The sequence below is a fragment of the Schistocerca americana genome, chromosome 11 (genome assembly GCF_021461395.2).
Source record: "Schistocerca americana isolate TAMUIC-IGC-003095 chromosome 11, iqSchAmer2.1, whole genome shotgun sequence".
Classification (NCBI taxonomy): Eukaryota; Metazoa; Arthropoda; class Insecta; order Orthoptera; family Acrididae; genus Schistocerca; species Schistocerca americana.
Genome location: NC_060129.1, coordinates 26223955 through 26251614, shown reverse-complemented (window position 1 = coordinate 26251614; position 27660 = coordinate 26223955). Strand labels below are relative to the sequence as shown.

Sequence of the window (27660 nt, the reverse complement as noted above, 5' to 3'; positions counted from 1 at the left end):
GATTTCATGAAGGATGGATCTCATTTCGGGGCAGGATTTGAGGAAGTCGTATCCCTGCTGGAGAGCCACATTCAGAGTCTGATCCAGTCCCGGAAAGTATCCTGTCACCAGTGGGGCACTTTTGGGGTTCTTCTGTGGGAGGTTCTGGGTTTGAGGGGATGAGGAAGTGGCTCTGGTTATTAGCTTCTGTACCAGGTCGGGAGGGTAGTTGCGGGATGCGTAAACTGTTTTCAGGTTGTTGGTGTAACGGTTCACGGATTCCGGACTGGAGCAGATTCGTTTGCCACGAAGACCTAGGCTGTAGGGAACCGACCGTTTGATGTGGAATGGGTGGCTGCTGTCATAATGGAGGTACTGTCGCTTGTTGGTTGGTTTGGTGTGGACTGACGTGTGAAGCTGGCCATTGGACAGATGGAGGTCAACGTCAAGGAAAGTGGCATGGGATTTGGAGTAGGACCAGGTGAATGTGATGGAACCAAAGGAGTTGAGATTGGAGAGGAAATTCTGGAGTTGTTCTTCACTGTGAGTCCAGATCATGAAGATGTCATCAATAAATCTGTACCAAACTTTGGGTTGGCAGGCCTGGGTAACCAAGAAGGCTTCCTCTAAGCGACCCATGAATAGGTTGGCGTACGAGGGGGCCATCCTGGTACCCATGGCTGTTCCCTTTAATTGTTGGTAGGTCTGGCCTTCAAAAGTGAAGAAGTTGTGGGTCAGGATGAAGCTGGCTAAGGTAATGAGGAAAGAGGTTTTAGGTAGGGTGGCAGGTGATAGGCGTGAAAGGAAGTGCTCCATCGCAGCGAGGCCCTGGACGTGCGGAATATTTGTGTATAAGGAAGTGGCATCAATGGTAACAAGGATGGTTTCCGGGGGTAACAGATTGGGTAAGGATTCCAGGCGTTCGAGAAAGTGGTTGGTGTCTTTGATGAAGGATGGGAGACTGCATGTAATGGGTTGAAGGTGTTGATCTACGTAGGCAGAGATACGTTCTGTGGGGGCTTGGTAACCAGCTACAATTGGGCGGCCGGGATGATTGGGTTTGTGAATTTTAGGAAGAAGGTAGAAGGTAGGGGTGCGGGGTGTCGGTGGGGTCAGGAGGTTGATGGAGTCAGGTGAAAGGTTTTGTAGGGGGCCTAAGGTTCTGAGGATTCCTTGAAGCTCCGCCTGGACATCAGGAATGGGATTACCTTGGCAAACTTTGTATGTGGTGTTGTCTGAAAGCTGACGCAGTCCCTCAGCCACATACTCCCGATGATCAAGTACCACTGTCGTGGAACCTTTGTCCGCCGGAAGAATGACGATGGATCGGTCAGCCTTCAGATCACTCATAGCTTGGGCTTCAGCAGTGGTGATGTTGGGAGTAGGATTAAGGTTTTTTAAGAAGGATTGAGAAGCAAGGCTGGAAGTCAGAAATTCCTGGAAGGTTTGGAGAGGGTGATTTTGAGGAAGAGGAGGTGGGTCCCACTGTGACGGAGGATGGAACTGTTCCGGGCAGGGTTCAATTTGGATAGTGTCTTGGGGAGTTGGATCAGTAGGAGTAGGATTAGGATCATTTTTCTTCGTGGGAAAGTGATATTTCCAGCAGAGAGTGTGAGTGTAGGACAGTAAATCTTTGACGAGGACTGTTTGGTTGAATCTGGGAGTGGGGCTGAAGGTGAGGCCTTTGGATAGGACAGAGGTTTCAGATTGGGAGAGAGGTTTGGAGGAAAGGTTAACCACTGAATTAGGGTGTTGTGGTTCCAGATTGTGTTGGTTGGAATTTTGAGGTTTTGGAGGGAGTGGAGCTGGAAGTGGGAGATTGAGTAGATGGGAGAGACTGGGTTTGTGTGCAATGAGAGGAGGTTGAGGTTTGTTGGCAAGGTTGTGAAGGGTGAGTGAGTTGCCTTTCTGGAGGTGGGAAACCAGGAGATTTGATAGTTTTTTGAGGTGGAGGGTGGCATGCTGTTCTAATTTGCGGTTGGCCTGTAGGAGGATGCTCTGAACAGCCGGTGTGGATGTGGGAGAGGAAAGATTGAGGACTTTTATTAAGGATAGGAGTTGACGGGTGTGTTCATTGGCTGAGTTGATGTGTAGGTGAAGGATTAGGTGGGTGAAGGCAATGGATTGTTCAGTTTGCAACTGGTATAGGGACTGATGGAAAGAAGGGTTACAGCCAGAGATGGGAACTTTGAGTGTGAGGCCTTTGGGGGTAATGCCAAATGTCAGACAAGCCTGAGAAAATAAAATATGGGAGCGTAATCTGGCTAGGGCGAAGGCATGTTTGTGAAGGGAATGTAAATAAAACTTAATGTGGTCATTGTGGGGGTGCTGTGAGGGTGACATGGTATTAGAAGGTGGAAAGTGTAAACAAAGATGTGACTTACCAAACGAAAGCGCTGGCAGGTTGATAGACACACAAACAAACACAAACATGCACACACCAACAGGAATTTTCTGTGACTTATCCAAAGTATTTGACTGTGTGAACTATGACATTATATTACAGAAATTACAATTCTATGGTATAAATGGAACAGCATATGAGTGGTATAAGTCATATCTGCAGAACAGGAAGCAAAAAGTTTTTTTATATGGTTTAAGGAAGTTTCCACTTCATCTGACTGGGATGAAATTACATTAGGTGTTTCACTGAGTTTGAAGATGGGTGCCCTTCTTTTCTTGATATATGTGAATGGTCTCCCATGAATGAAACAAGGAGCTAAACTGACACTGTTTGCTGATGATACAAGCATCATTATTAATGCAGTAAAAGAAATTCCAACAGAAAATGACACAAATAATGTCTTTGGTTTTCTGTGAATTGGCTTGCCCTGAACTTTGAAAAAACACAGTACATCCAATTTTCTACTAAGGAGTAGTGTTTCTTCAATAAATATTTCACATAAACAGAAGGCAGTAGCCAGGATAGAGCATACTAACATTTTTGGTGTATATATAGAGGAGGATCTTCATTGGAGAATTCAAATCTTGGATCTCCTGAAGTTACTAGGTTCAGCAACTTTTGCAATCAGAATAATTGACAATTTCGAGGTTGTAGAAATTAGTAAGCTAACGTACTTTGCATACTTTCACACCCTGATGTCATACGGAATAATATTTTGACGCAACTCAACACCTAGGCAAAAAATATTCGCAGGTCAAAAGAAAATGTTTAGAATGATGTGTGGGGTCTCATAGTCGCACATCATGTAGTCATTTGTTAAAGTTTAGGTATCTTACAACAGCCTTGCAGTACATCTACTCAGTAATGAAATTTCTTCTCAACAGCATGGACCACTTTTAAAACAACAGTGACATTCATGATTATAGTAGCAGGAGGAAGATAGACTTACACTATCTTCTACATAACCTGTCTTTCGCACTGAAAGGGGTAAAATATGCTGCTGTAAAACTTTTCGATAAATTACCAGATGAAATAAAATGTCTGACAGACTGCAGCAATAGTTTAAAAAATAAATTGAAATCATATCTCCTTGACGTCTCCTCATGTACCGTAGATGAATTCTTGAATAGGAATAAATAAATCTATAGGTATAATATATGCATTTTGTGTTATTTAAGGGTATGGAGTAGGTGATAAAAATTTTAGCTTAAAAAAAAGAAAGAAAAGAAAAGAAAAAGTACTTAAATGAAGTGTGCGTTTCTTACGCATTTGACACATTCCACATCGTGATGGTTACTGTGAGACTGATCAATGCAAGTTTCCTTGGTGATGAAGTAAATTCATATTGCAATTTCTAACTGAACTGTTTAATATCATTAATTTGTTCCTGAAATGATAGCTTAAGAATTGTCTTATCTAATTCGTACTATCAGATCATTTACATTCCAACTTGCTATCTTCAGAATTGTGTGGATGATAATTTTCCGAAAGTCTGCTAGTAAGTAGAATATATGAGACTGGCAACATACCAACTTGAATAGTCATTTTTTTGGCAACTTCCCTCAATGAATGTAGAAATTCCATTGAAATGTTACCTATTCCTTTTGCCTCGTTTAATCTTTAATTTTCCAGAGGTCTTTAAAATTCTCTAGGATCGTCTACATCGTTCATCTCGACTCCAATTTCTTCTTCTATCATGTCGTCATGCAATGCCTCCCCCTCGTAGAGGCCTTAAATGAACTGTTTCCACATGTCGGACCATTCCTCTGCATTTAACAGTGGAATTCCCATTGCACTGTTACCGTTAACACACAAGCTTTTAATTTCACCAAGTGTTTTGTCTTTGTTGGAAGAGCTGACTCAACATATAGAAAGCATTGCTTTTTCCATTTCTCCATATGTTTTCCTGCAGCCATTTTACCTTTGCTACCATGCTTCTCTTGTTTACTATATTTCAGAATTTCCCTGAACATTTTTGAACTTCCTCATTGTTTTGATCCGTTACCCACGGTTTCTTTGCAGTTTTGCCTCAGCTTCGCTGACGATAGACTTTTGGGTTTTCCTCCCCTCGGTTATGCCTGGTAGTCTATCTCTGATAGACAGTCATAGAGGCCTGTCTGTTCGAGGACAACGAGACTGACGATGTAGTAGTTTGGTTACTTTAAGCATCCAACCAAACAACCAATCTTTGCAGTTACCTTTCTTGTACCTATTTCTTTCCAACTACTGTGATTGCCTCTTTTAGATATATCAGCTGCTCTTCAATGAAGCTACGTACTGAGCTGTTCACTATCAGAATATCTATAGCCTCAGAGAAATTCAAGCATCTCTCTTCCTTCCTTAGTACTTCTGTATCCCACTTTCTTGTGCACTAATTCCTCCTGATTACTCTCTTAAACTTCAGCCTGCTCTTCGTAATTACTAAATTGGGATCTTAGTCTATCTGCTCCTGGGTATGCGTTACAATCAAATATCATATTTCGGAATCACTTTCCGACCATGACAGAGAAGGTCTGAAGATATGGGAAGATTCCAATTAGATTACAGGTATATCTACTCCTCTTGTGATTCCTGAACAAGGTATTCGCTAGTACCATCTGAAATTTATTGCAAAACTCAATTAGTCTCTCCTGTGTCTCGTTCCTACGGCCAAGCCTATTTCTCCCACAGCCCTTTCTTCTCTTCCTCCCCCTAGAACCGTGTTCCAGTTATCCATAATCGTTAGATTTCATCACCCCCCCCCCTCTCTCTCTCTCTCTCTCCCCCTCTCTCTCCCTCCCTCTCCCCCCCCCCCCCCCAAGGTTGCTAAATATGGGGAAATGGTCTTTTACCAGGAAATAAGATTAGTGAACATGTAATAGAATTGCCGAGTGACAAAATCTATGACAGGAAAGAATTGTAGATAACACACAGACAAAATGAAAGAAGATGCCAGAGAGGCAGTTAAGTGTGTCAACAAAAAATTTGTTAGGGAAAACTCTTACAAATTATAAAACAGAATTGCTAGATTACACGCACATAAGCTACAAAATGTATCACTTTTATTTTTGCGTGAGCTGTCAGTAGTAGTAGTAGTAGTAGTAGTACATATTTTGCTTCTTGGGCAGCAATTCTGTGTCATTTCTCAGTCAAATTATACTTGGATACAATTAACCAAGCCTCTTGGCAATTTATTTTGTGGCAACTGTGTGCTAGCTGAAATTCTCACTTGTTGTCTTTATCGCCACTCTGCAATCTTTTTACCTCCTCAGTAATCTTCGTGTGTGTTTTGGGTTTGCTAAATATGGAAAAATGATCTGACCACAAACATGCACACGCGCCCACACACACACACACACACACACACACACACACACACACACACACACACACACACACAGAGGGAGAGGGGGGGAGAGAGAGAGAGACACACACTATTGATTCATATCTATTGTATTAATGATTGTGCACCCAATATCATTTGATATCAGATGAGTGAAAGAGATGATGATTGAATTTTATTGTGAGTGTTATGTCATTTGCATTCTGCTCCCCAGGCGTATAAGGATCTGTGATCAATGACTATACTAAAATACTCAATTTTAACACAGTTTATTTATCCTGGAAACAAGTATAGATTATCATGAAGTAGTAAAGGTTACAGAATGAGTCGCAAAGAAGTTTTATTGCAAATCCAGGTTTGGTTCACTGTGTGTCCATCTTCAGTGCTAAAAAACGTATAAGGAATCAGTCACAATGAGGTAACATGCATACATTATTATAGGTACAGTTGTATAAACTTTAAATGCGAGTTAGTGATGAAGTACACTAAATGCAGTAAATGTCAGTTGAAACATTAAAACTGTTTTAATCTGACTTTGTAATAAACATTATTTTCAACTGATCACTGTTCCCTTTACTATTTACACACCTGCTTCCACATGGACTCCGATGAGTGCATTGTCCCTAGTCAGTCTCACATTCTTGCATCACTCATTCTGTCTAGCCACAACCGAACAACTAAGTAATTAAGTTGTGACTTCCTCCATTATCCAGCTATTTGATGGTCCTTTACCACATTCGGAATGCCGTATGTCACCAGTGGCTGCCTCTCACATATTACTCCACAGTTGTCTTTCACTAGCTATAAATTTCCGTGCTTCGCTCGCAGGCTCACAAAACTTCTTTCACATGTAGACAACCACACCCTCTGTTCACAATTCTTGTCATAATTTCAACTTAACTAATATTTCCTCAAGGATATTAACATTTTATGCGCCTCTGCTTCAGCCGAATTGTCTCCTTCGACCACTCGTAATCTGCCGACGCCTCTCCGGTGTCTCCCAAGTAAGCCCAGTGTAATAGGGGACTCCCCGACGGTCGGCACCAAAGTGCCCCAGCTGGAACCTTACGGATAACTGACAGGATAGTAATTACTGGAAGCAGGTGGCCATTATTGATCACTAGTAAGAGTACGATTAATAGTTCCCTTACACAATGAATGGCACATGTTAATTAATCCAGTAAATTGTTTGGTTCTGAATTTCTCACCCAAAATTGCTGCCCGTGCATTGATGATAAAGCAAACCTGGTACTTTGCTTCTGAGATCGGTTGAGAATCTGCGTCTGCACACACGCTGTTATTATAGTAGTTTATTGCCCCTCTCTGTGTGAATCTCACCAGTATGTTTGCTGAAAGCTACGATTCTTCAGCACCCGGTCTTATTCGTTGGCAGAACTGTAAACCGAGTGAGCTGGTGCAACAGTTAGCACACTGAACTCACACTAAGGATGACGGTTCGAGTCTGCGTCTGGTCGTTTCTATTCCTGTAACTTAATAGTGAATTTGCCATTTTCTGTGTCAGAGAATGGAACTTCATTAAACTTTCCTTTGTTTACGCTCCAAGTTTTAGTGGCAGCGCAGATGCAGAACAGTACATACAGAATGGCTGATGTAGAGGACAGTGGTAACTGTTCAACAGCTGTCACTGCCACGGGACCGACTGTAAATGCAGAATGGGCCAACACGACCGGTAGGAAAGGGCGACAGAGGGCCAGCGGATTAACGACGGTGGCCAGTGTGCCCGCCAGCCCGAATGCAGTTTTTAGGCTATTTTCCACATCCCGCTAGGTGAATACTGGGCCGGTCCCCACGTCCTTCCTCAGTTACACAGCTCGCAGACATGTGAACACGTTCACACTTTTCCATGGGGAACACTAGTCGCAGACAGTTGGGGTACACTAATTCCATTCTGGGGGGTACAGGGTGGTGGCAGGAAGGGCATCGGCCACCCCTCAAACTAACCTCGCCAAATCCGATTGACCTCGCCGACCCCGCATTACCACGGGAAAAAGGCAGAAGCGGTAGCGAATTACACTGTGTAGTCACAGACGGCCGTCGGTGCGTATGGCACGAAACGTCCGAAAGCGACACCCTGCGACAATCTTCAGAAGGGTCCGTGGCCGAGGAGGCTGTAGTACGATCTGGGTAATGTTTTCGTGGCACTCCTCTAATTCCGGAAGGCACAGTGTGCTCATCCTCGACGACCACGTCCACTCCTACGTGCAGTTCGCTTTTCCTCGGTGCGACGTCGCCTACCGGCAGTACGGTGCGACGTGTCGCACGACTCGCTGTGTACATGCGTGCTTTGAAAAGCACCGGGATGAGTTTATCGTACTCCTTCGGCCACAAAACTACCCCGATTTAAACCCGATTGAAAATCTGTGTAACTGTCTCAATTGGGCAGTTCACACAGTGGATCCTAAACTGAAATGTAGTGCTGCTGGCCACGGCTCTGGAGTAGTGACTCCCCTTCCTACAAATGATGGTTATTTGGGCTTCAGACAAGGGTCACATTAATGTGAGTGGATAATGTCTAATCACCAATGGCCAAGTGTACAGCATAGAAGATTTGTGATTGGAATTTTGACAGTTTGAACGTCACTAGCAGCATTTTTCTGTTTACCTTTACTGTCGTTGTGTTGTGGTCATCAGTCCACAGACAAGTTTGAGGCTGCTCTCCATGCTACTCTATCCTGTGCAACCTGCTTCTTCTCCAAGTACCTACTGCAACCTATATTTTTCTGAATCTCCTTAGTCTATTCATCTCTTGGTCTCCCTCTACAAATTTTACCCTCCGCACTGCCCTCCGATACTAAATTGGAGATCCGTCGATTCCTCAGAATGTGTCCTACCAACCGATCCCTCCTCTTGTCAAGTTGTGCCACAAACTCCTCTTCTCTGCAATTCTATTCAGTACCTCCTCATTAGTTACATGATCTACCCACCTAATCTTCAGCATTCTTCTGTAGCACCACATTTCAAAAACTTCTATTCTCTTCTTGTGCAAACTATTTATCGTCCATGTTTCACTTCCATACATGGCTACAGTCTGTACAAACACTTTCAGAAACGATTTCCTGACACTTAACTGTATACTCGGTGTTAACAAACTTCTCTTCTTCAGAAATGCTTTCCTTGCCATTGCCAGTCTACATTTTTGTACCCTCTCTACTTCGACCACCATCAGTTATTTTGCTCCCCAAATAGCAAAACTCCTTCACTAGTTTAAGTGTCTCACTTCCTAATCTAATTGCCTCAGCATCACCTGATTCAATTCGACTGCATTTCATTATACTAATTCTGCTTTTGATGATGTTAATCTTATATCCTCCTGTCAAGATGTTGTCCATTCCGTTCAACTGCCCTTCCAGGTCCTCTGCTGTCTCTGACGGAATTACAATGTCATCGGCAAACCTCAAAGTTTTTATTTCTTCTCCATGAATTTTAATTCCTACTCCAAATTTTTCTTTTGTTTCCTTTACTGTTTGCTCAATGTAGAGATTGAATAGCATCGGGGAGAGGCTACAACCCTGTCTCACTCCCTTTCCAACCACTGCTTTCCTTTCACACTCCTCGACTCTTATAACTGCCGTGTGGTTTCTGTACAAGTTGTAAATAGCCTTTTGCTCCCTGTATTTGGCCCCTGCCACTTTCAGAATTTGAAAGAGAGTATTCCAGTCAACATTGTGAAAAGCCTTCTCTGAGTCTACAAATGCTAGAAACATAGGTTTGCCTTTCCTTAACCTATTTTCTAAGATAAGTCGTAGGGTCAGTATTGTCCGGCAAGTTCCAACATTTATACAGAATGGAAACTGATCGTCCCCGAGGTCGGCTTCTACCAGTTTTTCCATTCGTCTGTAAAGAATTCGTGTTAATATTTTGTAGCTGTGACCTATTAAACTGATAGTTCGGTAATTTTCACACCCGTGAACACCTGCTTTCTTAGGGATTGGAATTATTATATTCTTGTTGTAGTGTAAAGCTCCTCTTTACTACAATTCCATATTTGTTAGCCAATGGAAATACGAATTAACGTATATTGAAATGATAACTCTCTTAATTAAAGTAATACCTTTCCATTCTCAGTTACTAATCACATGTAAACGCAAGCAATCACAATAAATGAAAATGTGAAAAATCAAATAGAATATGAAACATATTTTTATGTGTATATGGTGTCAGAAAGTCACTTCACACAAGCAATTATTTCATTGTAACTTTAATTTGCCCAAAATGTCTGTATGCACACCACCTTTACCCTTGCAGAACTTGGGGAGGCTCCACGGCCTCCTGTTCATCTGCTTTGTGTGGCATTCCATTGTCCTCCATTTAAATCAATGTGTTGCAGCACAGAGTCTGATCGACACGCGGGGTGAATACGCCACGGACACGCAAACTCGAGCACGTGTTTCCCTTCAGATTGCTGCACGGGGCATCCAAAACGCTTTTGAGGAAAAACGTTTCCTTCTCCTACGTCACCAAAGTCCGATAACTCGCTCCTTACCGAACCGTTCACGAAACCTATTCTTCGCCACTGCCATATTTTCACTGTCGTGCTTCCAGTCGCGGATCCACGTACTCGGTAGCAAAGCGAAGTTGTCGGTCTCTGCCACTGTTCTTCACCGACTACGGTAAAGTGAACAATAAACTGGTTAACACACAGATTCTATTCTCCTGCCTGGATAATCGCGTGGCATTTACGCAGCAACCGTGCTGCAATTCACACGAGGACCAGTGTTGTTGCATCAGTGACTGAGACGAGAGATTCGAATCTTAAATGTGTTACCATCTTACACCGTTAAACGTGTTTACTTGAGGCGTAAAGGGCCTTTTTGCCCACGTGTGTGCGCTAAGTCGTTTCATGTTTCTGGATCAAATTTGAATTTATTTTCATGCTAATGAACCGTACAGTGCTTCACAACTGCTAAATATGTCTGGGAATTTGAGTACACCCTGAACTCCTCAGCCCCCGGTCCACTTCCCCCCCTCCCCCCTCCCTCAATGTTTACTGTTACTGAAAAGGGAAATTTGTGTGGGAATTAAAGTCGCTTGAAAGGAATGGGTAAATCTGTCGGAATCTTAGGTATGCAGGGTATGAGGGAGACCTCCTCAGCTGCTGGATGTGGCCTCAGTGTGTGAATGGGCCGGATTACAGTGTTTTGCATGATTCAGATTCTGTAGCAGTGTTCTAGTCACAAGCCAGTAATCCATAAACACCACTTTCCCATTTTCTGTAAAACTGACAGCGAGCGAGAATTGACATTGTTGCGCATGCGATATTTGTTAGAAATTATGTATGAGGAATATACAGGGCGGCGCACAAAAAACCGGCCCGAATACTAGACTGTTCCTCGTAGCACGCCAGTTACCGTCTATCGTTTTGAACCTGTCGCTTACATTAGCGTACTGATTATTTGCTTATCGTCTGATTCGCACGTGTTTATCTACATGTTGTCGTCTGCTCGTCGCGAGCATCAGTTTATGTGTAATTGGTGAGCAGTCTGTAGTTGAGATCAAGTTTTCTTGCACCACCCTGGGTACAGTACGCACAAATTGTCTTATAGTATCTGTGCCCTACTGTTGTAACTGATTCTGAGAAGGAAATGAAGCTGCACATTTTCACAGCAAAGCACAATATTTTCTTCCTCACAGTGAGTTTTAACAGAAAACCTGCATGTTGTTGTGTAAAAAAATATGTGGCCTAAATCCAATTGAACATTTATTTGAGTTTTGTGTAAAAGTTTGAAGTAAATTGGTCAGAAACTTTTGGGGACTTTCGGAAATAATGTTCCCCTTTCTGTATTAAATATATATTTATATATCACGTACCTTAAAAAGATATGTAACCCATGTCTATCTGAATGTTTGTCAGAGTATCACATAAAAATATGAAGTAAATTGGTGAAGAACTTTCAGAGACATTTGCTAAATGACAACTTGCCTTTATGTAGTAGTACAGAGGACCAGAAAATAAAAATACGATGTCATTATTATTAAAAAAAAATGAAAGGTTCAGTATTTGTTAGCGAACATTTCCGTTTGATAATAAGTGTAGAATTTTAGTAGAACTGGAGAAAAAGTACATAACATGCTTGGCTGCCAGCCATTGGTGAGTATGATAAATAATTGGAAATGTTTTATGTTTAACAGCACTTGAAAATCTTGTAGTCTTCAAAGATGATTTCTAGACTGTTTTTGAGAGGTCTGGCGTAATGCTTCAGAAAACTTATGTGTGGATGCTGTGCTTCAAATCCCGGTAACTGGGGGGGAAGCCTGTGAGGATGGAGCAGTCTCTGTATTTACAGAAATACATTGTCTGGAATTTGTTTTGTACTGTTTTCATTTGTTTTAATATTGGGGGTGCATGAAGTGGAAGAGGTAGATGCTAGAGGATATTGTGGTGGCAGAAAGAAGCTGTGTGAAATGTGTGCATTCTCTTTCCAGCATTTAATTAAGTAGCATTAGTCAAAGTTTTGGAGAAACTAAGCATGAAACGATGTAACTGTTACCACGGTTTGTATTTCACCTCCCATTTTCGTGCTTCCAGTAACTGATATATCTTCTCTTGTTTTTAGGTGGAGGAAGCGACAAGGCAGCTTTCTGACAAAAATAGGTATGTCAGGAGTGGTAGAAAACGTCTATTAACATGCTGCAGGCTCACATTATTTTTAGTATTAATATTTAGAGCTGTCAAAGGAAGGAAACTGGTTGTAATTATATAGAGGCACCCGCAGATGTCAACTGCATTAAGCTAGTGAGCTGTTCAGTTTGTTGTTCTGTGTGAATCAGGGTCCAAATACTGCACGGTTTGAAACAGTATATTTTTGGGGTTCAAATATAACTCCTTTTATCTGCAGTGCCACATGACTGCAACAAGGTGCAGATTAAACTCTTGTAAGTTATAATAAGATGATATTCAGTTATTAATAAAAAAGTTGCTTAGCTGGTGCAATTCGCTTGATGTCTGTTTTTTAGTGAGGGACACAGGTAGTATTTTTCAAAACTACGGAATGAAACACTGGCTTATAACTTCTGAAATCTTGTCTTGTTTCAATCTTCAGTTTGGTATGTTTGTACTGTTTCAACAGTTTACAACAACTTGCAGCAGAGTCTGCATACTGACTTCTCCATATTATATTCTACTGTGTCTAACTCATCTTTCAACCACTAACTTGTGCTGCCTTGGACCCCTCCATATACGAAAAATGGAACAATACATTATGAAAGTATTTATAGCTTTTGTCTTGTTTATTGCTGTCAGTTCTGTTTTCAGTATTTTTGTTAGTCTTTGTCTATATTTTTCTTTTAGTTCTTCTTTAATATTTGTATTATCTATTCCTATTTTTTGTCTGTATACTAGATATTTATAGGCATCTGTTTTTTCCATCGCTTCTATGCAGTCGCTGTGGTTATCCAATATGTAATCTTCTTGTTTAGTGTGTTTTCCCTTGACTATGCTATTTTTCTTACATATGTCTGTTCCAAAAGCCATATTTCTATCATTGCTGAATACTTCTGTTATCTTTAGTAATTGGTTGAGTTGTTGATTTGTTGCTGCCAGTAGTTTTAGATCATCCATGTATAGCAAATGTGTGATTTTGTGTGGTTATGTTCCAGTAATATTGTATCCATAATTTGTATTATTTAGCATGTTGGAAAATGGGTTCAGAGCAAGGCAGAACCAGAAAGGACTTAATAAGTCTCCTTGGTATATTCCACGCTTAATCTGTATTGGCTGTGATGTGATATTATTTGAATTTGTTTGGATATTAAGTGTGGTTTTCCAATTTTTCATGACTATGTTTAGGAAGTGTATCAATTTAGGATCTACTTTGTATATTTCCAATATTTGTAGTAACCATGAGTGGGGTACACTATGAAAAGCTTTTTGGTAATCAATGTATGCGTAGTGTAGCGACCTTTGTTTAGTTTTAGCTTGATATGTCACCTCTGCATCTATTATCAGTTGCTCTTTACAGCCTCGTGCTCCTTTGCAACAGCCTTTTTGTTCTTCATTTATAATTTTGTTCTGTGTTGTATGTGTCATTAATTTCTGTGTAATGACTGAAGTTAATATTTTGTATTTTGTTGGTAGGCATGTTATGGGGCGATACTTAGCTGGGTTTGCTGTGTCTGCTTGATCTTTAGGTTTCAGATAAGTTATTCCATGTGTTAGTGTATCAGGGAATGTGTATGGATCTGCAATGTAACTGTTAAACAATTTAATAGAGGGAAACATTACACGTGGGAAAAATATATCTAAAAACAAAGATGATTTGACTTAACGAACGAAAGCGCTGGCAGGTCGATAGAAACACAAACAAACACAAACATACACACAAAATTCAAGCTTTCGCAACCAACGGTTGCTTCGTCAGGAAAGAGGGAAGGAGAGGGAAAGACGAAAGGATGTGGGTTTTAAGGGAGGTGGTGAGGAGTCATTCCAATCCCGGGAGTGGAAAGACTTACCTTGGGGGAAAAAAAGGACAGTAGAGACAAAGATGTTGTTGAAAGACTGGTGAGGTATGAGCGGCGGCAAATTGAAATTAGTGGAGATTGAGGCCTGGCGGATAACGAGAAGAGAGGATATACTGAAGGGCAAGGTCCCATCTCCGGCGTTCTGACAGGTAGGTGTTAGTGGGAAGTATCCAGATAACCCAGACGGTGTAACACTGTGCCAAGATGTGCTGGCCGTGCACCAAGGCATGTTTAGCCACAAGGTGATCCTCATTACCAACAAACACTGTCTGCCTGTGTCCATTCATGCGAATGGACAGTTTGTTGATGGTCATTCCCACATAGAAAGCTTCACAGTGTAGGCAGGTCAGTTGGTAAATCACGTGGGTGCTTTCACACGTGGCTCTGCCTTTGATCGTGTACACCTTCCGGGTTGCAGGACTGGAGTAGGTGGCGGTGGGAGGGTGCATGGGACAGGTTTTACACCGGGGGCGGTTACAAGGATAGGAGCCAGAGGATAGGGAAGGTGGTTTGGGGATTTCATAGGGATGAACTAACAGGTTACAAAGGTTAGGTGGACGGCGGAAAGACACTCTTGGTGGAGTGGGGAGTATTTAATGAAGGATGGATCTCATTTCGGGGCAGGATTTGAGGAAGTCGTATCCCTGCTGGAGAGCCACATTCAGAGTCTGGTCCAGTCCCGGAAAGTATCCTGTCACAAGTGGGGCACTTTTGTGGTTCTTCTGTGGGGGATTCTGGGTTTGAGGGGATGAGGAAGTGGCTCTGTTTATTTGCTTCTGTACCAGGTCGGGAGGGTAGTTGCGCGATGTGAAAGCTGTTGTCAGGTTGTTGGTGTAATGGTTCAGGGATTCCGGACTGGAGCAGATTCGTTTGCCACGAAGACCTAGGCTGTAGGGAAGGGACCGTTTGATGTGGAATGGGTGGCAGCTGTCATAATGGAGGTACTGTTGCTTGTTGGTGGGTTTGATGTGGACGGCCAGCACATCTTGGCACAGTGTTACACCGTCCGGGTTATCTGAATACTTCCCACTAACACCAACCTGTCAGAACTCCGGAGATGGGAACTTGCCCTTCAGTATATCCTCTCTTCTCGTTATCCTCCAGGCCTCAATCTCCGCTAATTTCAATTTGCCGCTGCTCATACCTCACCTGTCTTTCAACAACATCTTTGCCTCTACTGTCCTTTTTTTCCCCCAAGGTAAGTCTTTCCGCTCCCGGGATTGGAATGACTCCTCACCACCTCCCTTAAAACACACATCCTTTCGTCTTTCCCTCTCCTTCCCTCTTTCCTGACGAAGCAACCGTTGGTTACGAAAGCTTGAATTTTGTGTGTATGTTTGTGTTTGTTTGCGTTTCTATCGACCTGCCAGCGCTTTCGTTCGGTAAGTCAAATAATCTTTGTTTTTAGATATGTTAAATAATTTAGTTAGATGTGAATGTGTTGAGGTGAACTTCTTTAGCCAGATATTTGCTATTTTATCTTTTCCAGGGGCTTTCCAATTGTGAGTAGAATTAATTGCTTGGGTGACTTCATGTTGCAAAATTATCACTTCTGGCATTTCTGGTATCATCTTGTATGTGTCTGTTTCTCCTTGTATCCACCGTACATGCCTGTTATGTTGTACCGGGTTTGACCATATGGTGCTCCAGAAGTGTTCCATGTCTGTTATGTTTGGTGGATTGTCTATTTTAATGTGTGTTTTATCTATTGTCTGATAAAATTTCTTTTGGCTTGTATTGAGTGTTTGGTTTTGTTTCCTTCTATTTTCACTTTTTTTGTATCTTCTAAGTCGTTTGGCCAATGCTTGTAATTTCTGCTTCTTTTCATCTAATTGCTCTATCGCTTCTTCTTCTTCTTCTTCTTCTTCTTACTATTATTATTTCCTTCACTTTCTCAGACGTTAAGTCCGGTTAAAAATGGAGTGACACGGACCTTGATCAAGCGTCACTTGTTTTTAACTGTACGGTATGTGTTATATTGCATTTAGGAACTTTCGGGTAATTGAACATGTATCAATAATTACGGATTTCTGTAGCTGTATATATATGTTTGGATGTAGCTGTATTGCATTGATGTACTGGTGGATATTGTGTGGTATGACTCCTGTAGTTGATAGTATAATTGGTATGATGTCAACTTTATCCTGATGCCACATGTCTTTGACTTCCTCAGCCAGTTGGATGTATTTTTCAATTTTTTCTCCTGTTTTCTTTTGTATATTTGTTGTATTGGGTATAGATATTTCGATTAGTTGTGTTAATTTCTTCTTTTTATTGGTGAGTATGATGTCAGGTTTGTTATGTGGCGTTGTTTTATCTGTTATAATGGTTCTGTTCCAGTATAATTTGTATTCATCATTCTCCAGTACATTTTGTGGTGTATACTTGTATGTAGGAATGTGTTGTTTTAAAAGTTTATGTTGTAAGGCAAGCTGTTGATGTATTATTTTTGCGACATTGTCATGTCTTCTGGGGTATTCTGTATTTGCTAGTATTGTACATCCGCTTGTGATGTGATCTACTGTTTCTATTTGTTGTTTGCAAAGTCTGCATTTATCTGTTGTGGTATTGGGATCTTTAATAATATGCTTGCTGTAATATCTGGTGTTTATTGTTTGATCCTGTATTGCAATCATGAATCCTTCCATCTCACTGTATATATTGCCTTTTCTTAGCCATGTGTTGGATGCGTCTTGATCGATGTGTGGCTGTGTTAGATGATACGGGTGCTTGCCATGTAGTGTTTTCTTTTTCCAATTTACTTTCTTCATGTCTGTTGATGTTATGTGATCTAAAGGGTTGTAGAAGTGGTTATGAAATTGCAGTGGTGTAGCCGATGTATTTATATGAGTGATTGCCTTGTGTATTTTGCTAGTTTCTGCTCGTTCTAGAAAGCATTTTCTTAAATTGTCTACCTGTCCATAATGTAGGTTTTTTATGTCGATAAATCCCCTTCCTCCTTCCTTTCTGCTTAATGTGAATCTTTCTGTTGCTGAATGTATGTGATGTATTCTATATTTGTGGCATTGTGATCGTGTAAGTGTATTGAGTGCTTCTAGGTCTGTGTTACTCCATTTCACTACTCCAAATGAGTAGGTCAATATTGGTATGGCATAGGTATTTATAGCTTTTGTCTTGTTTCTTGCTGTCAATTCTGTTTTCAGTATTTTTGTTAGTCTTTGTCTATATTTTTCTTTTAGTTCTTCTTTGATATTTGTATTATCTATTCCTATTTTTTGTCTGTATCCTAGATATTTATAGGCATCCGTTTTTTCTATCGCTTCTATGCAGTCACTGTGGTTATCCAATATGTAATCTTCTTGTTTAGTATGTTTTCCCTTGACTATGCTATTTTTCTTACATTTGTCTGTTCCAAAAGCCATATTTCTATCATTGCTGAATCCTTCTGTTATCTTTAGTAATTGGTTGAGTTGTTGATTTGTTGCTGCCAGTAGTTTTAGATCATCCATGTATAGCAAATGTGTGATTTTGTGTGGGTATGTTCCAGTAATATTGTATCCATAATTTGTATTATTTAGCATGTTGGATAGTGGGTTCAGAGCAAGGCAGAACCAGAAAGGACTTAATGAGTCTCTTTGGTATATTCCACGCTTAATCTGTATTGGCTGTGATGTGATATTATTTGAATTTGTTTGGATATTAAGTGTGGTTTTCCAATTTTTCATTACTATGTTTAGGAACTGTATCAATTTAGGATCTACTTTGTATATTTCCAATATTTGTAGTAACCATGAGTGGGGTACACTATGAAAAGCTTTTTGGTAATCAATGTATGCGTAGTGTAGCGACCTTTGTTTAGTTTTAGCTTGATATGTCACCTCTGCATCTATTATCAGTTGCTCTTTACATCCTCGTGCTCCTTTGCAACAGCCTTTTTGTTCTTCATTTATAATTTTGTTCTGTGTTGTATGTGTCATTAATTTCTGTTTAATGACTGAAGTTAATATTTTGTATATTGTTGGTAGGCATGTTATGGGGCGATATTTAGCTGGGTTCGCTGTGTCTGCTTGATCTTTAGGTTTCAGATATGTTATTCCGTGTGTAAGTGTATCAGGGAATGTGTATGGGTCTGCAATGTAACTGTTAAATAATTTAGTTAGATGTGAATGTGTTGAGGTGAACTTCTTTAACCAGAAATTTCCAGGGGCTTTCCAATTGTGAGTAGAATCAATTGCTTGGGTGACTTCATGTTGCAAAATTATCACTTCAGGCATTTGTGGTATCATCTTGTATGTGTCTGTTTCTGCTTGTATCCACCGTGCATGCCTGTTATGTTGTACCGGGTTTGACCATATGTTGCTCCAGAAGTGTCCCATGTCTGTTATGTTTGGTGGATTGTTTATTTTAATGTGTGTGTTATCTATTGTCTGGTAAAATTTCTTTTGGTTTGTGTTGAATGTTTGGTTTTGTTTCCTTCTATTTTCACTTTTTTTGTATCTTCTGAGTCGTTTGGCTAATGTTTGTAATTTCTGCTTCTTTTCGTCTAATTGCTCTGTCGCTTCTTGTTGTGAGATTTTACCTAACTTTTTTCGTTTTTTTTCCGAGATTTCGTTTCTTATAAATTGTGTTAGCTGTCCGATGTCTTTTCTCAGTTTTTCTATTTTGATCTGTAGCCTGTGTTGCCATGCTGATTTTGTGGGTTTCTTCTGTGTGTTGGTTGGTTCTGATCTCTGCCTAGTGTGTATATTTAGTGTAGTGAGTGCTCCTATATAAACCAGTAGTTGTAACTCTTCCATAGTTGTGTTTTCATTTATTTTGTTGTGTATGATTGTGTTGATAGTTTTTATTGTTGTTTCGACTTGTGGGTTATTTGGTGGTCTACGCAAGAATGGTCTAATGTCTGTATTTGTGTCTTTGTATTCTATATATGTCAGCTGAAATTTTTCTTGTATATCTAACATCTGTGTCACTTCGTGTTCTATTTGTGCTTGTTCTGGTGGCTGTCTTAAGATTTCGTTTTCCTCTGATTGTTTAATTGGTGCATGTTGTTCTTTGTTTGTTTGCTCTGGGATGTTTGAGTCCATTACTGTATTTTCTTCTTCTTCTGATTGCACATTATTTTGTTCCAGTATTTGTTGTACTTGTTGTTTGATGTTTTCTAATTCTGACTGGGGTATCCTGTTATTTTTTTATTATTACACGGATCTGATCAGCTAATCTTTGTTCTGTTAAAAATTTTAATTCTGGGTATCTGGTAATAAATGTTGTGTATACTTGTGATCTGTATCCAGTTGTGTTGGTTCCTAGGTTTGTTGCTTGGTAATAACAGAACATGAGGTGTCGATTAACTTCATCTGACCATCTCATCCTCTGTCTTTGTTTTCCTTCTAGGGTGGTTGCAGGGAGCATATCCTGCAAAACACCTCTATTTGGATTTAAATCATTTTCCAGTTGGCTAGCGGTGTCGTTACCATTGTGGGCGGGCATAGGGTTCAAGCGTCGTCCCCGACCATGACGGCGCTTGTCCGAGGCTTCTTTAGTTCTGTCCTGAACCAATTATTATTATTATTATTATTATTATTGGTGTGCTAATTAGCGAGACGGGGAGGTACGCCAGACCCAGTTCCAATCCATCCAGCAGATTAGCAACTGTGGGTTGCTGCACCAGTAAGCTCAATTGCAATTTCTAGACACTTCCCCACTCTCGTTCAGGCAAATGGTGAGCTGGTCCCCAAATCCTACCTCAGAGAATAAAGTCTGCAACATTTAAAACCCAGTAACACACAGAAGAAAGTTTACACGATTCAGCCAGATGGCACACGAGAGTTCGTTCCATTAGGTTACCTCGACGACTGTAGTGTTGTGAAGTGCATCGGAACACAAAGTTAAAAAAATAAGATAGATTTTCCAAATTGGGGAAAAAGACCTCTAGTGGACAGGATAAACCCTGAGTGTGGGGGCTGTAACAAAGTGTGACCCCTGACAATGAATCTGCACCTGCCTGTACACTAAGTAACATGTGCCTTTTTCTAAGTGTATAGTTGTTATCATGCTATTAAACACTAAAAAAATATTTCAGTGTTTTTCATATGTGTATTATTGTGTGCATTAAGCTTCAGTGTAATTCTGAATGTGCAAAGCAACCTTTTTTTTAACATTGTGTAGGCCAGTTATGGTCTTTTGCAGCTGGTTCTGTTGACCTTTACATCTTTTCTGCTCTTACACAATGTTCCCTTCTCCACTTTGCCCCAGTTTTCTCCTCTCTTCTTCACACACTCCTTCACGCCCAGCGATCCTTCTGTCCCTCGGTGTTCCTCTAGGCCGACTGCCTCCTGTTGTCGTTTCGTGGGCCTGCCTCAGTACGCTGCCAAGTTGCATTCTTCAAGTGCCCATACCGTCTTAATCTTGTCTTCTCTGTGGTCTCCTCTTTCACTGCTTCATTCCTTCCTCTTTCCATTCTTGTAAGCCCTAACCTTCTTCTGTGAACTTTCGTCTCCCAGCCCCATATTGAGCTCACCCGCCTTTTCTCCATTATCCACATTTCTGATGTGTGCACGAGTATTGCAGTAAAATTTGCTCTGTTTACTGTTCATGTGCATTTTGGTGATATAGCCTTGTTCCATATTGGGCTTTGTACAATCTAGAGGAATTTCTTCGCTTGGCTTACTCTCCCTTTTCTTTTATTACGCTCACCAGGTAAACTTTCATTTTCTTTAGCACTTGTCATGTGACATGTATATCTGTTGCTACTCCCCAGTTATTCTTCATTGTCACTATCATGTCGTGCTTCTTTGCATTAAATTTCTGTCCCTAATGTAGATAGTAGATAGTGTAGCATAAAAGAGACTATTTTCCGAATAACAGAAGCATTCAGTCGTCGACAGGCGCAAAAAAAAAAAAAAAAAAAAAAGGTGTGTGTGTGTGTGTGTGTGTGTGTGTGTGGAGTGATTTCTTCTAAAAGTTTTCACTGTCTTTTGTGTGTACCTGTCAACTACTCAATGTTTCTGCCATTTAGTGACTGACGTCTTTTACTCCTGAACTATTTACATCCTGCCCGGACTGTCCTGTATTAATGTAGATTAGTGTTGGATTTACTTTCTCACTGTGTTCCAGGTCCATGTGGAATGTCCTAAAAAAACGCAGTGGTGTGTGTGGTGAGGCTGTCGCCCATCCAGCTCAGAAGTGTGCTACACCAGAGGATAGACATTTTGTGAATGGTAGTGGCCCATTACAAGTGCCGGATGTTAACCGGACTGGTGGTGGTGGTGGTGGTGGTGGTGGTGGTGAAGGCTCTGCTTGTGGCAGCTACACTTGCGGTTCGTGCAGCGCGACTTTCTCGTCAAAGTATAGACTCGTAAGACACGTCTTTGTCCACATCGGTGGCGTGCGACCTCCACCGCACGTCTGTAGACTCTGCGGAGACGTGTTTCACACGGGAGGCAGCCTGCGCTTGCACCTGAAGCAAGGCGAGTGCGCGGCAGTGGCGGGGTGCAGCGTCGCCGACAGCGCTGGAGATCGGAGGCTCTCCGGCACGCGTAGAATTGCACCGGGCAACTCACTCACCCCTACTGTGGATGGCAGCGAGGAAGAGGTTTGTAACAGAGCACGACAACACTCCACCTGTACTGGACGTAATACACAGACAGAAAAATCGAAACGAAAGCACCGTAAGGGCGACTGTGGAAAATCACCCCAATCTGCTTTCGAACCGTGTCAAAATTCGTCAGCTCGGAGACGGAAACGGCAACGGCCGTCTGTATGTTCCTACTGCCACAAAATTCTTTCTGACCCTTATTGCCTGAAGCGGCACGAGTCAATCCATACACAGGACAAACCGTTTAAATGCGTCGATTGTGGTAAGCATTTCACACAAGCTCGCTATCTTAGGAAACACAGAGCAACGCATTCTGAAGCCACACTGTTCCCGTGCAATGAATGTGGTAAATCATTCAAGCTATATGACACCCTTAGCCGTCACAGACGAGTACATAATGAAATGAGACCATATAGGTGTGGTGACTGTGGTAAAACTTTCAAATTCCGTACCTGTCTTGTAGCACATACTAGAATTCACACTGGACAAAAGCCGTACGAGTGCGACATTTGTGGTACGTCTTTCGGGCGATCTCATATCCTTGTGGAACACAGAAGGCAGCATTCTGGGGACAAGCCATTCAAGTGCAACGTGTGCAGTGCAACTTTTACTAGGGCTTTTGCGTTAAAGGATCACGCGAGAATCCACACGGGGGAGAAGCCGTATGTGTGTGGCAATTGTGGTACGACTTTTCGTCAAGCTTGTGGTCTTCTGAACCATAGGAAACTTAGTGCCTCAGAGATGATGCCAAAGTGTGACGACTGCAACAAATCTTTCGAATTTGATGATCTCTTAAAGGAACTCGTAGTAATGCGAACAGAAGAGAGGTCATACCAGTGTAGTAATTGTGGCAAATCTTTCGTACGACCCTTCGAGCTTCCGACGCCGTACGAATGTAGCTATTGTGGGAAATTTTTCTGCTTCATTAGTACCATCAGAAAACACGGAGTCATTCATGTGAAAAAGAAGCTGTACGCATGTGTCGGTTGTGGAAACACGTACAAGCGCCGCGATAATCTTCAGAGGCATCAAAAGACGGCGTCGTGTGGCAACTCTTTCGTTAGAGTCGATGTTGCGAAGAAGAAGGCGTACGAGTGCGTCGATTGTGGGAAATCCTTCGATAAAGCTAGATCCCTCAGGAGGCATCAGAGAAAAGGGTCGTGCAAGTCTAATGATGGCGACAAATCTTTGTCGAGTTGATGTCGTGAAGAGCAGTAGAAAAATCCCTAGTGCAGTGATACGACAATAACCACAATTGGTATGAAGTCTTCTTACCTCTGGTGAGGGCAAGCCATTCTGGAAAATAAAATACACAAAGACAGTACTAAAACAGTAGTGTTTATTACCAAATCCTGCATCTTGGACAATTAACACTGTGAACTGAAAAGTGCAAAATAGCAGCATTTGTGTTACATTAGGATACTGGATCGTTTACAGTTTTGATGTTGATTGGAAATACTTAAATTGAGTAATAACTTCATCCGAACTGTTGATTCACTCAACATGCACACAGTGATGATGCCAGGCACTACAAGGTCTGTCTGGAGAACAATGTCGCCGGTTCTGTTCTGCTCACATACGGGGCACACCGCGGTGTACACGACTAGGCTAGTCGGTGCGAGTCGTTAGCTCCCCAGTGTGACTGACCACAATTTCCTCAGCTCGCGGAGTGTTTAGGTGTGTCCCCACATCAGGGTTGGCCGCGGCACGTAAAACTGCACGGTACACAATGTGCTGCACGCGGTGCGGTCCAGGCTACGTCTCGGCGTTGCTCTTTCTTTCTCGCAACTACTGTGTACAGTGCGACGTTTCACTTGGTAGTGCTAAGCAGCACTGTTCCTTCTGGATTTTGGTTTGGCATTTTTTGGGTTGGCACAACTTTCTTTGTTTTGTCACAATTGCAGGTCATTGCTGTTCTGCTATTTGCATACAATTTAAAGGAAGCTTGAAGGTCCATCGGCTGTTTGCATACAAAGAGGCATTCGAGGAATCTGTCATCACGAGCCTTTAACAATGACTGATTATCATAGTTGTTTTTTTTTTTTTTTTTTTTTGAGAGAATACGAGAATTCTCAGTACCTACTCTGCAGATGCACAATTGACAGGTACTATTGTACTACAATATTTACTATGCTGTGCATAAAGAATTTAAAGAGTTATGTGATGGAGAAAGAGCACACGGCTGCAACTGTCGACAAACCGTTTGTGAGGGAGTCAGTGATCTGTACGGTGATAAATACTTTGTCCTACGTTTGCAGGCAACGAGTGGATGATGGAACTGGTGGTACAAATAGTAAATTTTCTCAAGTAGCATGCATTATTTCACCATAAATTTCAACAATGTTTGATGGAATTGAATGAAGAGTTTTGAGACTTTGCAGTAATACGTGAAGTATGTTGGTTAATTCGAGTGACACTTCTGGAAGTATTTTTTTTATTTAAAACACACTATTCTTAAATTTATCAAGGAAAAAGGAAACCAGGAATGAAATCGACAACACCCGGAATGCATTGCGTATCTCGCATTGTAAATGGATATGACTGCACACTACCCTCTGTAGTACTTTGCTAGGGGTGAAGCCTGCCGAGGAACACCGTCCACTTCCTTGAGCTCGTCGGCGGTAAGAAAAATGAAAATTTTGAGGAATTCATTGTCGCATTGTAAGAATTACAGGAATGGTTTCCTAAACATTTTCAGGACACTGCCACTCTCACGTTTTTGAGCTGTATCAGGTGACAGCACCTCTTTGCTTGTGCAGATGAAATTGATTGTCTTTTAAGTGGAAATTAAACTGCAGATCAAATTCTTTCGTGTCAAAACTATCCAGGAGTTCTATGAAGCTATCCTCAGGAAGTGTTTCAACATCTTCATAATGAGGTTGCTAATTTGATACCATTATTTTGATCAAAATATGTGCGAAAGGCTTTTTCAGCTACGAAACTCAGTGTTTCTCGGTATTCCCAGTTACATGACAAACTGAATGATGCAGATCTGCAGAACTATCTGCATTTGTGCAAAGTTCTTGGCCATTCCTGCCCTTCACAAATCGAGTTTGGCAGGCAATTCCAGCTATGATGCAATACTCACTTAAACAGGGGTAAGCAAAAAAATCTGGATGATTCTTGGGCAGTCCACTGCCACTGTTCACGCCCTTCAATGTCGAAAGGTGAAGAAAGTGCGACCCGTGTGAGAATTTTTTAGCACAAACCACAGAACGAGTGTTTGCAGAGTCTGAGCTGATGACGTACAGCCAATCCGTGTCTGAGGTATTGTAACTGAGCATTTGAAAAAAAAAGTATGGAAACTTCATCAACAATGCATCCAGCCACACTGCCTTCTTGTTGAGTGAAGAGGCATGGCAACGCTGCCTCTACCTCCTTACAGTCCGGACTTGGCTCCGGCAGAGTTTCTTCGTACCCAGCAGAAGGCTCTCTCAAAAGGACACAGTTTCGAGATATATGACTGTGAGAGTGGCTGTTATGTTTACCCTAGAGGATGTCCTTCCACTGTGCGTGTCAAAATCTCACTGGCTAAAATGTATAAATGAAGTCATCCGAAGATTAAAACCAAGTACTAAGTAATTTTGACAAGATACCAGCACGATACAAAAAGTGGCTGCTTACCGGGTAAGATTGACAGAAGATTCGCAAAACTTCAAAGAAGGGCAGCTCGTTTTGTGTTATCTCGAAATAGGGGTGAAAGAGGGCCACCCCTGCTCATTTGTCATAACAATAATCATGAAAACAAAGATGTTTTTCATTGTGGCGAGATCTTTTTACAAAATTTTGGTCACCACCTGTCTCTCCCAAATACGAAAAAATTTTATTGACACCTACCTACGTAGGGAGACATGATTAATTTTTCTGTATGAGCTCCATTATCTCTTAATTTAAGCATTCGTTTTTCCGTAGTTCTGTTAGAGAATGGAACGGTAGAGAAATAGCGTGAAAGTGATTCGATGAACCCTGTGCCGGGCACTTAAGTGTGAATTGCAGGGCAGGCATGTAGATGCAGCGTGATGTAGAAGGATTCTATTTCTTTGCGTTATTGCATCCTGGTCAATAAATTAGTTTTTGTTGACTTGGTGGCATTGCTTTGTGGATAGTGATTTGAAATACATGCACAAGCTTGCCTGCCCTTATCTTCATGCCACATTATTCATATGCGCCACACAACGTTACACCGTTCAATACTCAAACAGTGGAAAATCCGGGATGGAGTGTAACAATATTATGAGGAAAAAAGTTGATACTCACCATATAGCAGTGATGCAGATTCTCAGATAGGCACAACACAGAGACTCTCACAATTATAGCTTCCAGCCTTTTAATTATCAGAAAAAGAAATTAAAATTTGTTATATCTCCTAAAATGCAGTGTATGGGAAACCCAAAAACACTGAAAATTTTGGGATTTGGTGTTATTGTAATTGCCCAGTCTTTTATAGTGCCATATTTCTGAAGGCTGCGTCCCAAAATTGGATTGTCTTTAACTGGTATCCTTCAAAATACAGAATATTTATAGAAACAGATTACTTGAGTGTAAATCATGCTAAAAACATCACTTAGGTGGGTGGTTCTGAAGGTTCAGTTTTGAATTTTAGTTTTGCATGGTGATGAACTTAAGGAATCGGGAAATCATGTTACGTGAAATTATTAATGGTATGCATCACAATCTCCAGCAGCAAGAACTGTGTAATTTTCATACTATGAATCTAAAATACTGCTAAAAATGATGTACTTGACAGACCTGTATACAGAAATTGTGCAATTATTAAAAATAGAAGGTTGAGGGGTGTTAGGTTGACAGAAACATGATGTTTTTCAGTATGAACATTTTATTAATAGCTTCTGTGTTCTACATACTTTTGTGAAGAATCCTGCAAAAATTGTGTGTACCAGAGACCCATTTTTTTTTTCCCCACCCTTTCAATCAGACCTTGTAAGAATCACTCAGAAGGGCATCATAAATAGTTTCAAAGGTTGCGATAATCATAGTAATCTGATCAGCTATTGAACTATTTTTGAAATATCGTGCAATTGTGCTTGTGGCTCAACAAGCAAACAAGTAGGCTGGATGCTGCAGTTATTTGCTTTTTACTTCTGTCTTGTGCTGTCATATGCTTCTGCACTTGGAGAAACAGTACACTTATGTGAAACGTGAAATACTTTTCAGTCATTACAATTTCTAGAATGAAAAACCCCTCCAGTCACACGGCTGTAATAGTGACCTCAGTTAACGCTTCCAAACTTTCTTTTTGTGTCGAGATTCCGAGACGTATTATGCCAGTATGGTACTAATTGTTGGGTATTCCCACCAGTGTCGCACCAGTTTTGCCGTCCTGCAAGAAACAGACGCCATTTTGGAACAGTATCCTGCTGCTGGCACCAATGTGCTTGTAAAACAAGGGTGTATCATATCTGAGCCATAACCGTACTGAGTTTGTTATTGCTTTTATAAAATCTTGACAGTGCACATTACAAAGTGCAGCTGAAACATCTGGTCCATTGTCCCATATGTTAAAAACTGTGCTGGTTGATGCTAGGTACCCACACTTCCACCTGAGAGATAGAGGGTACTTTTTGCCCTATCACACAAATCACTGAATTGAAGTAGTGGTGCGACGGAGCTAACATAGTCAGTGTGAGAAATCGCGTCATTGGAAAATGGAGCAATGAGTCAACATAACGTTTTGCTGCTAAGTAGGGAAAATAGGTGCAGAGAGACATTGAATGTTATTGCAAGTGTACAGTATTAAAGCAAAGAGAAATAAAGTGTGTGTGTGTGTGTGTGTGTGTGTGTGTGTGTGTGTGTGTGAGAGAGAGAGAGAGAGAGAGAGAGAGAGAGAGAGCGGGGGGGGGGGGGGGGGGGGGGGGTGAGAATGGATGGTTTAAATACTTTAGAGACAGAAAGGAAGGGTTG

At 41.3% G+C, this 27660-nt stretch overlaps 1 protein-coding gene across 1 annotated transcript in view; it reads left to right on the top strand.

Annotated features, from left to right (window-relative positions):
* The window catches only part of LOC124553972 (zinc finger protein 345-like), a 50757-nt gene extending 27819 nt beyond the window's left edge, over positions 1-22938 (top strand). The window contains exons 4-5 of the mRNA XM_047127997.1: positions 21258-21735; positions 22099-22938. Of these exons, the coding sequence (XP_046983953.1) occupies positions 21258-21735; positions 22099-22938 (1318 nt within the window). The remainder of the gene's footprint in view (positions 1-21257; positions 21736-22098) is intronic.
* The last annotated feature ends 4722 nt before the right edge of the window (positions 22939-27660 follow it).